General features: G+C 42.7%; 1 protein-coding gene across 4 annotated transcripts in view; it reads right to left on the bottom strand.

Annotated features, from left to right (window-relative positions):
- gpam (glycerol-3-phosphate acyltransferase, mitochondrial) overlaps positions 1-13,696 on the bottom strand; it is a 44,517-nt gene that overhangs the window by 16,406 nt on the left and 14,415 nt on the right. For 2 of the 4 annotated variants that reach the window (XM_083788207.1, XM_083788209.1), the window contains 7 exons: positions 10,248-10,361; positions 9,137-9,286; positions 8,628-8,727; positions 8,184-8,320; positions 5,812-5,911; positions 1,435-1,647; positions 1,048-1,161 (listed from right to left, as the gene is read on the bottom strand). In XM_083788207.1, the coding sequence (XP_083644333.1) occupies positions 1,048-1,161; positions 1,435-1,647; positions 5,812-5,911; positions 8,184-8,320; positions 8,628-8,727; positions 9,137-9,286; positions 10,248-10,361 (928 nt within the window). Of the gene's footprint in view, positions 1-1,047; positions 1,162-1,434; positions 1,648-5,811; positions 5,912-8,183; positions 8,321-8,627; positions 8,728-9,136; positions 9,287-10,247; positions 10,366-13,696 lie in introns of all 4 variants that reach the window. The other 2 variants (XM_083788206.1, XM_083788208.1) reach the window with 1 other exon arrangement.

The following is a 13,696-nucleotide window of genomic DNA, read 5'->3' as shown; positions in this document are numbered from 1 at the left end:
AAAAAAATAACCGTCTCGATCAGAGCGCACAGCGCGTCTCCCCCGCTCTTTATCAATATCTCTCGTCGTCTCTCTCAACACACACACACACACACACACACACACAGGGACGAATTATTTTCTGTGCGTGTGTGTGTGAGATCAAAAAAGCTAAAAGCTGCAGTTTACATCCACTCTCTCGGTTCTGCACTGCTGTACTGTAAGTATAGCACTTTCGGTTCTGTCGAGGGCAGTGCAACACAGCGCAGCGAGAGAGAGAGAGAGAGAGAGAGAGAGAGAGAGAGAACGAGAACTAACCTTTTTCTCAAATTGTGAGAGCACATGCTGCTCACATCAATGTAGGCTCGCGCCCGTTGTCTTTCTGTATCGTGGGTTCCCTCACTCGAGCAATGGGTAGATCGCTCACCGTTTGGGGGCTTTGCACCGCGGCCCCCAAACGGTGAGCGATCTACCCTTTTCACCACAACGCATTGGAACGGGGATCATCGTAAAGTCGCCTCTCTCTGTGTGTGTGTGTGTGTGTGTGTGTGTGTGTTTGCGTGCGTGCGTGCCGCGATGAGAGCACGTGATGCTCATATCAAAGGCTTGCGCCCGTTGTCTTTCTGTATCGTGTGTGTGTGTGTGTGTGTGTGTGTGTGTGTGTGTGTGTGTGTGTGTGTGTAAACCCGACTGAGGTAGAGTCAGAGAAGGGAACGCAAGCAGTGCGAATAAGAGAAGGAAAATCATTTTGTCTGTTGTGTGATTGGCTTGTTGGTCAAGGTTGGTCAAGGAGAGGGACAGCACAACAAGGGAGATGGACATAACTTCTGACAGGAATGCACTAGAAACTTACTTTTTTTTACATGCTCGTATCACATTCTCGCCAAGATATATTTTCGAGTTAATAAAATAAAAAAATAATAATAATATTTATTTATATATAAAAAAATAAAAATAAAACGAATGGTTCAAACCCATTAATTAAGATTCGAGTGCCAACCCTAACGAGCGAACATTCGAACCTTGAATGTTTGGGGACAGCCTTAGTGTGTGTGTGTTATTCATCACCTTTAGGGAGAAGGGCTGTGTGAAGTCCACGCGGACACAGCCATAGTTCTTCCTCAGCATACGGAACACGCCACAGGCCACGCCCCACAGACTCTCATTCTTCTTGGGCTTCCCCTGGTGGGACATCATCAACATCGTTAACATTAATGCACCGTCACTGTAGTCATCTAGGCTTACCATATGTACAGCACTCTTTACAAGCCAATGATCAAATAATTAACAATTAATACCGTTATACCAAAAAACGAAATTCAAACAACTAAATGTAAGAGGTGTCCGTGAGATAATACTGATAATAGTCAATAATACTACATAATAATAATACATTAGAGGGTAAGTAATGTCATTTTAATGTCACACACACACACACACCACCCCAGCTCTCACCAGCTGCTCGCTGTTGTAGTTGCCCTCCAAGATGCGGTCGTAAGCGATGCCGACCGGCACCACCAGCACGTCCGGGATGGCCCCGGTGGTCAGCGTGTCCACCACGATGGACAGCATGCCCGCCCGCGCCGGGGACGGCTTCCCGCTGCGGGAGCGCGTGCCCTCCAGGAACACCTCCAGGAACTGCTGCTGACGCAACAGCTCCTCTGTGTACTGGAGTGGCCAGACAGACAGAGAGCAGAGGCACACACACACACACACACTTTAATTTAGTTAACCCAGACAGTTTTCTGAAAAAAATGTTTCTATGACTCAGTGGCGCTGCTCAAACTATTTCATGTCAAGGACCCCAAACATTATTATGTAATTGGCCGCCGAGTACCGACCCACATCTGAAAATGTGTTGTTCCAGGGACCATTTATTCAAAGATTTGCACACGTTTTCATGTTTAATTTAAAAAAATAGCAGATCTATAACCTCAAGCTTGTATATCTGCTATTTTTCAATAGCTAAAGTTTAAAATAATGGTTAAAGTGGTTAAACGCTAAGGTGACACAGATGTGTTCCAGGTCTTAATGAGAGCTTGGTTCTTAATTTGATCACATCCTGTTTGATCGCATTGCTTCGTTTGTATAGCTTTTTAACCTGTGCAGCACAGGTTAACGCATTCAGTAATAAAAGACACACGCACATGAAGTACCACAGACAGAGACACAGGCATATACAGTAACCCAGTCAGACAGACATAGGGTAGGTACATTTGTACATGTTGTTGAGTAGTGAGACTATTAAACACAAACCGTCCAGTCGGTATCTGGACAGGACAGAGATATACATAGGTCAGAAGAATGGATTAAAAGAAAAGAAAATAGATTGTCGGTCTTGTCCAGGGCAACTAAATAACACAACTAGCATATAAATAAGCAAGCAGGAAAAAAGTCAATGCGTCAACTGAAGAAAACAGCTGTGTCAGCACACTACTCAGTCTGACTGCGATGTGAAGGTCAGAGTTCGTGCGCACGCATGCACGCACACAGCTGCATGGAGGCATTGGAGAGCAAGATACTTTGGCATGAAACAGAGACGGGGTTGTGGCATCTACTGTACAGTGCAGTGAGTTGGGAAGTAAGATGATAACAATTGTGTTTGCTACTCTCCAAGGGCAACAGACGTCTTAATGCACAGAATTTAACATTTAAAATGCTCAAGCCGGCTGCCTGTGGCAAAACTACAGTATAATCACAAAATTGTAACACTGTGATTGACATAAGAATGCAGCAAATAACCATAGAATGTGACTTAAAAAGTATTGTTCCGATTTTGTACACAGAACCACAACAAAACATGAATACAGCCAAGTTAAAGTAACTGGCTCAGTCACAATAGTAATAGAATAGCTGTACTGTAAATGCTCAGTGGACGGATGCATGTATGATGTACAGTATGGTAGAAAGTTGGAGGTAAAACTGTGGTAAAAACTTTGGGACCATTATAACAGCATGCAGTTGTTCTGGTGAGATAAGCAGCAGAGTGACTGTTTCCAATGCCAGCATGGGTCTCAACGTACACTCTTATCTACGGGCTACAAACACACAGAACATCCATTTACTGGACCTAAACGTTTCCCACTGTGAACCATTGTATGAAATAAGTCGCTTATAATGGCGGCGAGGCATTCATTAATTCAATTAATTCCCCTTCAGTCAGAGAAGCTTGTCGGACCACATTATGCAAATAGCTGTGCACAAAGTACGGTCTCAGGGTTTAAGTCATTTGTCATTTGTCAAGACCTTTGCTCTTTCCAAAGCACAGGAAACAAGGGCTTTTTATGTGACGACTGTGGGTGAATTATGAGGGTTTCGGTTCATGAACTGGATGCTTCTGACATTATGTCAAAGTGTCCTTGAGCAAGACACAAAACCGCTAACTGTGTTGCCTCTGCCGTCTGTATTAATGTGTGCGTTAAGTATATTATACCAGTAAGACGCACTGAGGGCGAGAAGCGACCTCACTCTAAAGGGCGTACAGTACATGCATGTACAGTACATGCATCTGCCTGGGTGACGGCAGACTGCTGGGTGAGCGCTGGCGCTTTGGCATGGGGGAGTCAGATCAACATATGGAATGAATTCTGTACTGGCCATATATGGAGCGTGTCTTAAGAGTAGCCTACAGGGTTTGATGAGGTCAGATCAACATATGGAATGTGAGAACAGGTCAGCTCCATATATGGAGATCTAAGGGTGGCAGCAGGGGCAGTGTCTTGAGTGTACAGGGTTTGATGAGGGCCCAGGTAGGGCCGGGCCTTAGTTTTCGGGCCTGTTGAGAACTCTAGTTTTCGCCGGCTGCAATAATAACTTTGAGGCAGCCCATCTAGAGTTTGAATGGACAAGCATCAGTCAAAAGGGAGACATCGAAGAGGAAGGATGGATGGGGAAGGATCAACATACAGTATGGAATGTCAGAACAAGTCAGCTCCATATATGGAGATCTAAGGGTTTGAGGTTTGAGTTGCTAGCCAAAATTGATGACATCAGGGATCTCCATATATGGGAATTCCCATATATGGGCTTAATATTGATCTCCAACCCTGATAATGTCACGTGATGTCACGAGGCATGAGCATATATGGAGACGTGGGGTGACGGACGAACTGACTGACGAGAAATGCACATTTTCATAGTAAATGCGACCTGTAGTCGCAATAAGGGTCAGAAGAAAGTTATTCCGTTATTTCTATTTACTATTACCACTATAGAACTGTACGTCATTGCTCTATTTTGCCATTTTGTCTTGTTGCTTGTGGCTCAAGCCACTTAAGTATTATAGTTCCGTCAATATGCATGTGCTGGAAAGAAACACAACTGAGAATATTTTTGTCACTGGCACTACTTGAAAGAGCGTCTGCTATGTCTTTAAAAACTCATAGCTTCAATGATTTTTTCCCCCCTGTCAATTAAAAAAAGTATTTTGGCAGCCATGTTAATTGAAACTAGAGTGTACCCGCCATAGACTAATACCATTACATAATAAAGCCAGCAGTGCTACAGTAAGCGAGCGAGGTCAGCTACACTCTTATCTTTCCCGTCAACCAGGCACACCACAAGGGACACAGATTAGGGCCAAAGACCAGTGGGCTGTTGTTGAAATATATCAGATAGGAAACATATGTTGCACGTTCACAGAGCAACCCTCAAGTGCACAAACACAAACACGCACGCACACTTTCATGATTTAATTATGTCCACATAAGAGGGTACAGTGCAGTCGCAAATAATACACAGTGCTATAAAAAGTAAAGTCAGCAAATACACAAACATCCTCAGGGGTATAAGTAACAAGGTCTTCGCCATATTTGGTGGCTACCAGTAATAGAAGAGATGTTTGGCCGCTTTTTGGGGCATTCCAAGTTGTTGAAAGTAACTGAACATGACCTAAACTGCCAAAACAAAAACCCGTAGACTGCACCTATAACAGTGATGTAAATAGGTTTTCAATGTAATGACTCCCAGGATGCAGGGATGGTCTTTTATGAGTCCCAGGGACATTTTATGAGTCCCACTTCAACGATGTATCATATTTTGCCATTTTTACAAATTGCAGCATTTAACTACCATTTCATTTTATATGGTTATAATGTGGTTTATATCAGTGGTTCCCAAACTTTTTCATGTCAAGGACCCCCAAATTGACACTAAATAGCCCGCGGACCCCCCATTTGAAAAGATATGCCAGGGACCCCAATAAGAGAAGATTTTTATGGTGGCAGTGATTTTCAACCCGTTTAATTTCAAGGACCCCCAGTTTGACATGCATTAGTCTACGGACCCCCCATTGAATAGCAGTTCTATCTCTGGGACCCCCGATTTATATTGTAAAATCAATGCTAATTTAACTCTGAGAGCGTACAAATGGAACGTGTCCATTTGGTTCCATTTGTACACTCTCTGAGTTAGCTTGAGTTAGGCTCTGAGTTAGGCTTCAATTGACCTAGATCTACGGTGAAAGAATTAATTGACAACATCTGGTGTATTAGCAGAGAGATGTGCCAAGTCTTCAGGATTATCAGTATACAGAGATGAAACATGGAAGATTTGACACAGGAATGTATATATACATTCCTGTGTCAAACTGACGGCGGAAAATGTTTGGACATATCCTTTGCTATGAGGTCAACTATTTGTATCATGACGTGCCCTTTATAGGCATAGCAGCCATTCAGAATGTGTTAGTTAGCATAGTTTCTCTAACCAGCCCTGTGGTGTGACGCAAACAATGAGGCAAATACAGGATAACCTCAGTACAGCAAGCTGGTACTCTATACAGAATGTAGCCTTAATCACTCCATTGAAGTTTGAGTGACTTTCAGGACTTACCGCGTGCAAAAGTGACCTGTACAAAACGTCTTTCTTCCCGTCCCCCGTCTCGTCTAGTTTTCGGCGGATGAAGAAACCTCCCAGTTTGCGGATCAATGTGCTGCAAACGGAATATATTGCGGATTATAACATGTATGCATCAGATTAGACACACATCCCATTCCCAATCCTAATATTTTAACCACATGAACCCCACACATGAACTCTGGGGCGAACAGATCTACAAGCTCACAACGTGTCACAACACAAGGTGCTGTGAGCTTGTAGATCGGCTAAGATATGTAGTGTGTAGAGCGAAAACAGGAGGGAGCCCAAAACGTAGCACTGGGGGACTCCAGTCAACTAAGTGTATTGGGGGGTTAAATGGGTAGTACTGGACTCTTTGTACTGTAAGGAACAGTATCTTTCAATTCAATTCTGTCAGTATATGATTAGAAGTTTACAATGAGTTTTATTTTGTTTTATCATTTTGACATACATAATAAAGCATTTTTGTCAATCAATCAGTCAATGTGGGTGAGGCAGAACAGTGGATGAGTGCATAATGCAGCACTGTAGCTGGCCACACAGTTGCGATGGTCCTACTGTAGATCAATTCTGTCTGGATAGACCTGTGATGCATGTCTTGCTCTCTGTGTCTGCCTTCAGTTTCCTGTCTCCCTCTACAATGTTTTGTCTAGAATTTATAGAAAACAACGCCCTAAATAAAGAAGCAGATTTGCTGCTAGAGTCTTGGTATTAACTGCCAACGGATGGATTAGTGGATTTGTTAAGGCATGCAACTTCCTAAATCACACTGAAAGAGATTAACGTAGCTATTTGGACAATACTGTGTTGCATTTCCTGGTTCTCAACAGGGAGCGCGGGGACCCCCAGATATCCGAGTTTCATTTTGTCCGCAGCTAGATTTTTAGGAACCAAATGAACACTGGTGTACAAATCTCAGAGTTAAATGAGGCCTTTACTGTGTAGATTGGTGTCACAGAGATAAAAAACATATCAGGCAAAAGGTTCACTGCTGTAAGTAACTAAATAAATTTACTCAAGTACTGTACTTACCTGTAAGTACAATTTTTCACTTCACTGGAATATTTCCAATATTCAATACCGTTCACTTAATTTCCACTACATCTCAGAGGCAAATATTGTACTTTTACTCCACTAGATTTATTTGAAAACTTTAGTTTAATATTAATTATAATGTAGATTTTGAATTTTATCACAAAACATACATTGTACACTTCAGCCCTATATACATTACGGCCATTTGAAAATAGCCGATTTACAAGCTCACAATGCCGCCATGTGACGGATTGTGAGCTTGTAGATCTGCTATTTTCAAAAGTTTTCTTTATACATTTGAAAACTTGAAATAGGACATTCTACATAATGACTACTTTTGGTACTTTAAGTACATTTTGATGCGAATACTTTTGTACTTTTACTCAAGTACATTTTGAATTCGGGACTTTTACTTGTATTTCTATATTGCAGTAGCAGTACTGATACCTTTACTTAAGTAAAAAATGTGAGTAATTTTTCCACCACTGTCCACTTTGAAGCATAGTACAAGCTGATAGGCTGTGATCAGATAAGCTGCGTGACAGCTGATATCACCTTATGGCATACACATGACCCTGGGTCACACACCTTGGATCACCACTGAGCCCATTCTAATCCATTTCCTTTTAACTGAGCTCTATGGCCTATTTCACTGCTGGTGGCTGTGAGAAGATTAATCCCCTTCTAAGTGCTGATCTCCAGTCAAGTCAAAGTTCATGGTATAGCATTGATTTTATACATGCTTCACATTAAAAGATAACACAAAATGATGTACAAACATATATACATTACAAAGTACAGTAAACCCTATTTATAAGTAAAACCCTTATTCGCAGCGTTGATGAAACCCTACCCCACCCCCACAATAATGCTGTAAGTATGCTATAGAACACACACGCGCGCACGCACTCACACACACAAGTCCTGGGACAAAAATAATGTCTAAATACTGTTTTTAAAAGATGACCTAAGGTTATGTACAGTATAGTTTTTTGGTAGTTACTCTCGGTTCTGAGAGTGACGTTAAAGCAAAATGGCCGCTGTGTGCTGTGAATATGATGAGTGGATCTTAATTAACGAGCCTCATTCCAGCGTTAAGTTCTATAAAAACACTTGACACTTCCCAGTTCACATCTGAGAACTTCCACTGCATTGCGACTGGTCGCTCTTGCTGTGAAATCAGTTTTCTAGGAGAACGCAAGCTAAGCTAAACTATCCGTTTTATTTTTGATAAGACGAGAACAAAAACATTAGTTTTCCGGCCCACAGCGTGCTGACCACTCCACGTGGATTAAAAGAAGGTGTCTCACCTGAAGATGGGTATGTTGAGGTTGTTCCCGGCTGCGATGTGTGGGGCTTTGATGTTGTGACAGAAGAGGATGAAGGTGATGAGCAGGTAGTCGATGTGAGACTTGTGAACGGGGAGGAAGATCAGGGGTACGTTGTTCTGCACACAATGCAAACACACAACAGAGTCAATTATTATGTTTTGTGATTTTTGTAGGGTCTGGATATAGCGATCAGACAACAGTTAACATTTATATCCATCAATTTGTGGTGGATATCAGGGGCAAAGCGATAACTGTGTACTATTAGCAGCATTTGTATTCACCTGGGGCACACCACCATTTGCTCACCACTTTCAGGATAAAAGTATTTAACCGAAACACAAATTGTCTGATATTGTCTGAAAAATAATGAGTGAATACAGTATATTGTATGCGTGTGCGCACACGCGTGCGTCTGTGTGTCACCTCTGTAGCAGCTTTCTTGACCATCTCCAGTTGTCCCTTGTGGATCTGGATGCTCCAGAAAAACCCATTGAAGAGCTTGAGCAGAACCCAACCTGTCAGTCTGGGAAGGAAGAAAGGAAGCGTCAGTACAAAAGTCAAATTTTTTTTTTTGTGCACACATACTGTATAGACTGGGTATGCGCATGCATAACGTGAGTGGCAAAGTGAGTGGAAAAGTGAGTTTAACGTTGTTTAATGTCATTTAATGCAATCAGATAGGACTTTTCTGTTTGGATGTATGAGCTATCAAGGCCAGAAAGTTCTTGCCACTCCGCAGGCGTTCCCGGCTCCTGCATAACTTACGGGTATAATGATGATGTCACACGCATAGTCGCATATCCTCTATTGTATGATATTGGATCTTCATGTATTACATTGTGAACTTGTGTAATCGAGTACGTTTTGATTGACATATGGATGTATTTTTGGTGGTTTATGTGCCTGTTGATAGTTAAGGTTGGCGTGTGTACCTGATGATAGCTGGTGAAACGTTGGCCACCATCTCCTGGAGGAAGCCACGTGCTTTCCTCCTCATCCCTCTGATGGCCTTCTGGTCCTGGGCAGACTGGACGCCTGAGCCATCAGAGTCTATGGCCACCTCCACGATGGCACTCTCCACCCTGACACAGAGCGGAGGGAAGCAAGTCTTGAGTCTTCTAGACTAGAGCGCTGGTTGGTTCCCCAACCTTTTATGGATCACTTGAAAATCTCGAAAGCATTCTTGCATTTTTCATTCATCGTTTCGGCACGTCGGCCTTCCTCAGCGTTTCAAAACTCTTTCAAAACTTTTGAAAAACTCAGTTTTGAAACGCTGAGGAAGGCTGACATGCCGAAACGCATCTGTTTTCTCTTGGTAGACTGCTACTGTGTGTTGCTGAAAATAAACAAGTTCATAAGGGTTCATAAGGGTTCAAGAGGGTGCAGGTATTCCTTTCTCTAAGCTGACAGTTTAGTACATGGAGCACAATCGATTGAGGCTGTTGCAACCTGTGTAATTACAGGTCTTCTCTGGCATCAGCATCCTGTGTTTCTACATTCTACCCATCTAAATAAAGGTAAACCTGCCAGAAAATATATTTATTTTATCCATCCAAACCGGTCAGGTGAGGCATTAAAGAAATGAAATGTTGTGTGACCTTTCAGGAGGAAGTTCTGGCACTGGTTCAGATAGTTGAGTAGGGGTCACACTGGCTTATTCAATTAACGTTAAATTCAACATTTATCAATCAGGAGAAGAAGGGCTTGTGAAGGACAAACCACAGGAGCGGGAGTGGCTCAGGGGCAAAGCAGCCGGATGGGAACCATGAGGTTCCCGGTTCGATCACGGGCTCAGAGTTATTGTCAAAGTGTCCTTGAGCCAATTCTGAAACCCTAATTGCTCCTGAAGTGCAGGTTGGTGCCAATATCTGTACAGTCTGCATGCACTATTCATCTGATGATCTGTCCAATTCATGAATGAACGCATTGATGCTTTGGAAACTCCAATTAGTGGAATCTGTCAGACAGTTGATCCATCCATCCATCCATCCATCCATCCATCAATACATCAATACATCAATACATCTTTGTCAGGCGCTGTACCTGCTGTTGTTGAGCACGTTCTCCACTACATTCCTGGCAAACATGTCCTTGTTGACATCTCTCTCCAGCACAAAGAGCACATAGCTCAGCCTGCGCGCCAGCCAGCCCCTCTGCCTGCAACACATGTTAAGATAAGACACATAAACACACACATATTATGCATAAACATACCGTGAACATACGCAGCATTACACAGTACACACACATACACAGCATACCCTTATTCAATTAACGTTATATTCAACACTTATTAAGGGGGTAGAGCAGCCGGATGGGAACCATGAGGTTCCCAGTTAGATCCTGGGCTCCTGCAGAGTTATTGTCGAAGTGTCCTTGAGCAAGACTTTGAACCCTGAATTGCTCCCGAAGTGCAGGTTGGTGCTTTTCATGGATTCCTCCGCCATTGGTGTATGAATGGGTGAATGTAACTAAGCACAATCTATGTAAAGCGCTTTGGATAAGAGCGCTATATAAATGCACGACATACCCGTGAGCATACGCAGCATTACACAGTGCACGCAGGGAGATTGTTCTGCACAAGTGCATCCGTTTGTGTGCCACACGCCTGATAGATATACACATCACAATCACACACGCATGCACGCATGTATGCATGTGCTTACATGCACACACGTCAGGAGTCAGGACCATCACAGAAAGGGTTTCCTCCTCTACTCTCCTATAACAAAAGAATACTTGATTCATTGTCTGCTGTTGTCTTTGGTAAGTAACCGGGCACCCGTCCAGAAACCGGATAACAGTTCAGAGAGGCATGATTGTCAATTAGAAGCCCGAAGCCATTCACAACCACAACAACTGACAGCTCAAACATCACACTTCAGCCGCACTTTGTCCTGACGCCCTGACGCCACATCCATTTTCGTAAGCAAACTAATTAAGACCTGACTCAGGTCACATAAGGCAGATTCACCTTTTAAACCGGTAGTTCTCACAAGATAATGTTTTATGTAAAAAGAAATGGCAGATGTACAAGCTCACAGTGCTGCATGAAGTGACGAGATGTGAGATTGTACGTGCTATTTTTGAATAGCCAACGCAAAAATCTAAAATGACACAGGTGCCACTTTCAACCTAGTGTCGCTGTTTTTGGGGACATTATAGGCGAAAACTCAAAGTACTTTTTACATTTTCATAGTATGTTGTTTAGACTGATCCTACAGTAGGTTCTTGGTTTACTGAAGGACTAAACTGTCTCTGCATTTGATGTATATATGTATTTACCTTACTGCTCTGGTTGCTAAATGCCAATTATTTTGATTGTAAAATATTTCTAGGGTTATTCTAAAATAGCGGATGTGCAGATCTACAAGTTCACAACTGGCCACCACGAGTTGTGAGCTTGCAGACTGGCTATTTTTGCTGCTCACTATGAATAAGGTTAAAAATCCTCGTCTCATAGGATATAGGTCAGGATATATAATTATCATCTCCTTTTGTGAAGAATCTTGGATTTCACTTTGTATTTCTTGTTGTTGCTTACATAAACACAGGGGAAACAGGGAAGATTGCTGACTTTAATGTCACAATGTATCATTGTAATCATAATGACCTCATTTGCATACCGCACATTAAGCTGACATAATACAAACATACTGTCAAAATGAACTAATAGGCAGACTGGGAGAGTCAGAATTTGGGTGAGTCACAGCATGTATAGCCTGGGGTCCACCTATGCTTTCTATGGCATAGGCACTGGCAGCTCCCGGCAGGATCTGTGGGAGAATCTAGACGCAGCTGTGCGACATGAGACTAATTAATTAGAGCGACAGAGAGAGAGAGGAGTGTGTGTGTGTGTGTGTGTGTGTGTGTGTGTACATTAGTACATAATTGACGCACACACGTGTGCGTCAATTTAACAAAGGTGCAGACGATCAGAAATCAGCAGAGAGTGATCGACGTTTGCGATACTCTCGGTCCCAGACTTATTTTTTTTCTCCCTGGAAATAAAAACGTCTGGGTTTCCGAGGCTACAGCATGTATAACTCACTCACTCACAACAAGCCTTAGGCATTTCAGATTATTTATTGTACGTTATGTGTTTGTACACTGTCCAAAGATTGTTTCCACATAGAATATCCTATATTTTTGATATATTTATAGACCTGTGAGCTGCTCCAACTTTCAATAGGACCTCCCCCATCATTAAGTAAATGAGTTACTTTCTATTACTATAGTAACACAGACAGGGATTACGTTTAATGCAATCATATTTTTATCACTTAAATAAAGTGCCCCTTGGGGGACAGGTCTCAACCAGGGCAGGTCAGGTTGTGGCCTCCTGATGGTGCTATAATAGGCCAATGTGAAAAGGGTGCCATTTCTTCTTACGCTTTGGATGGCAATTGGATGATTTGAGGCAAAAATCCACCTGTTGGTGGCGCTATAACAGGCCAATGTGAAAAGGGTGGGATATATTCCTCAGCCTAGTAGGAAAGTCTATGAAAGATTTCACGTATAAAATTGCACGCTGCGTTACTGATTTGAGGCATTTTGTTCCAAAAATGTGTTTTGCAAAAATCGGACAGATCCGGCTTGAATTTGCTGGATTTTTGGACAGAATCAGAGGAGTAATTTCAATCATTTTGTTTTTCAAAAGTCGGCCTCCTGGTGGCGCTATAACAGGCCGTTCTGGAAAATTTGGCATCCAGGGAGTTTGTGCAAAATTTGGCATTGACGGGGTTAACAGTGCCGGAGATCAGCTGTACACAGACAGACGGACGGACGGACGGCCGGACGGACGGACGGACAGTCGGACACACACACACACACACACACACACACACACACACACACACGGACGGACGGAGTGCAAAACATAATCTCTCCCCATGCCTTCGGCCTATTGGAGACAATAATATGGAGTAGTACAGAGATGCAGTACTGTATACTGTAGATACAATGGACATTTTATTTGGCCTTTTTCCCCTGTCTTTATCAGTATGTGCTGCGTGAATGAAAATGGTGAGTGAATGTGCTTAAACCTTTTTCAGAGATGTTGTGAGGTCCTGTTGTTTTACCCGACAGAGAGATGATTAGACTGAGCATCGAGCTGCAATGCACAATCACTTGACCTCAAGTATCCTGTAAGTAAATCTCAAACTAGATAGAAAGATGCATTCCTAGGTCTCATAATGAGTACATTTTTCTCCAAAGACTCAAGTCTGTTCTTGGAATTGAGGAACGGCCACCTGACTTGTGTCCTTAACTCTTGCGGAAATTAACCATGCACAATTCACGTTCATTAGCTGCAAACGGATACGTTCAGACAGTTCACTGAAAACACGCTCACCATTAGCGCATTCACGCACATCACTGCAAGAAGGTGTGTTTTACATTCTGTGGTCAGGATCTGGATGCATGGTGGGACCAGTGTCTGCTAACAAACACTATCAATTATTCATCCTTTAAAACCCGTTTCATTGCCTCCA

This window comes from Protomyctophum parallelum (assembly GCF_964188405.1).
Source record: "Protomyctophum parallelum genome assembly, chromosome: 17".
NCBI lineage: Eukaryota > Metazoa > Chordata > Actinopteri > Myctophiformes > Myctophidae > Protomyctophum > Protomyctophum parallelum.
Note: the sequence above shows the minus strand (reverse complement) of the source record. Positions and strands in the feature narration are given on the sequence as shown.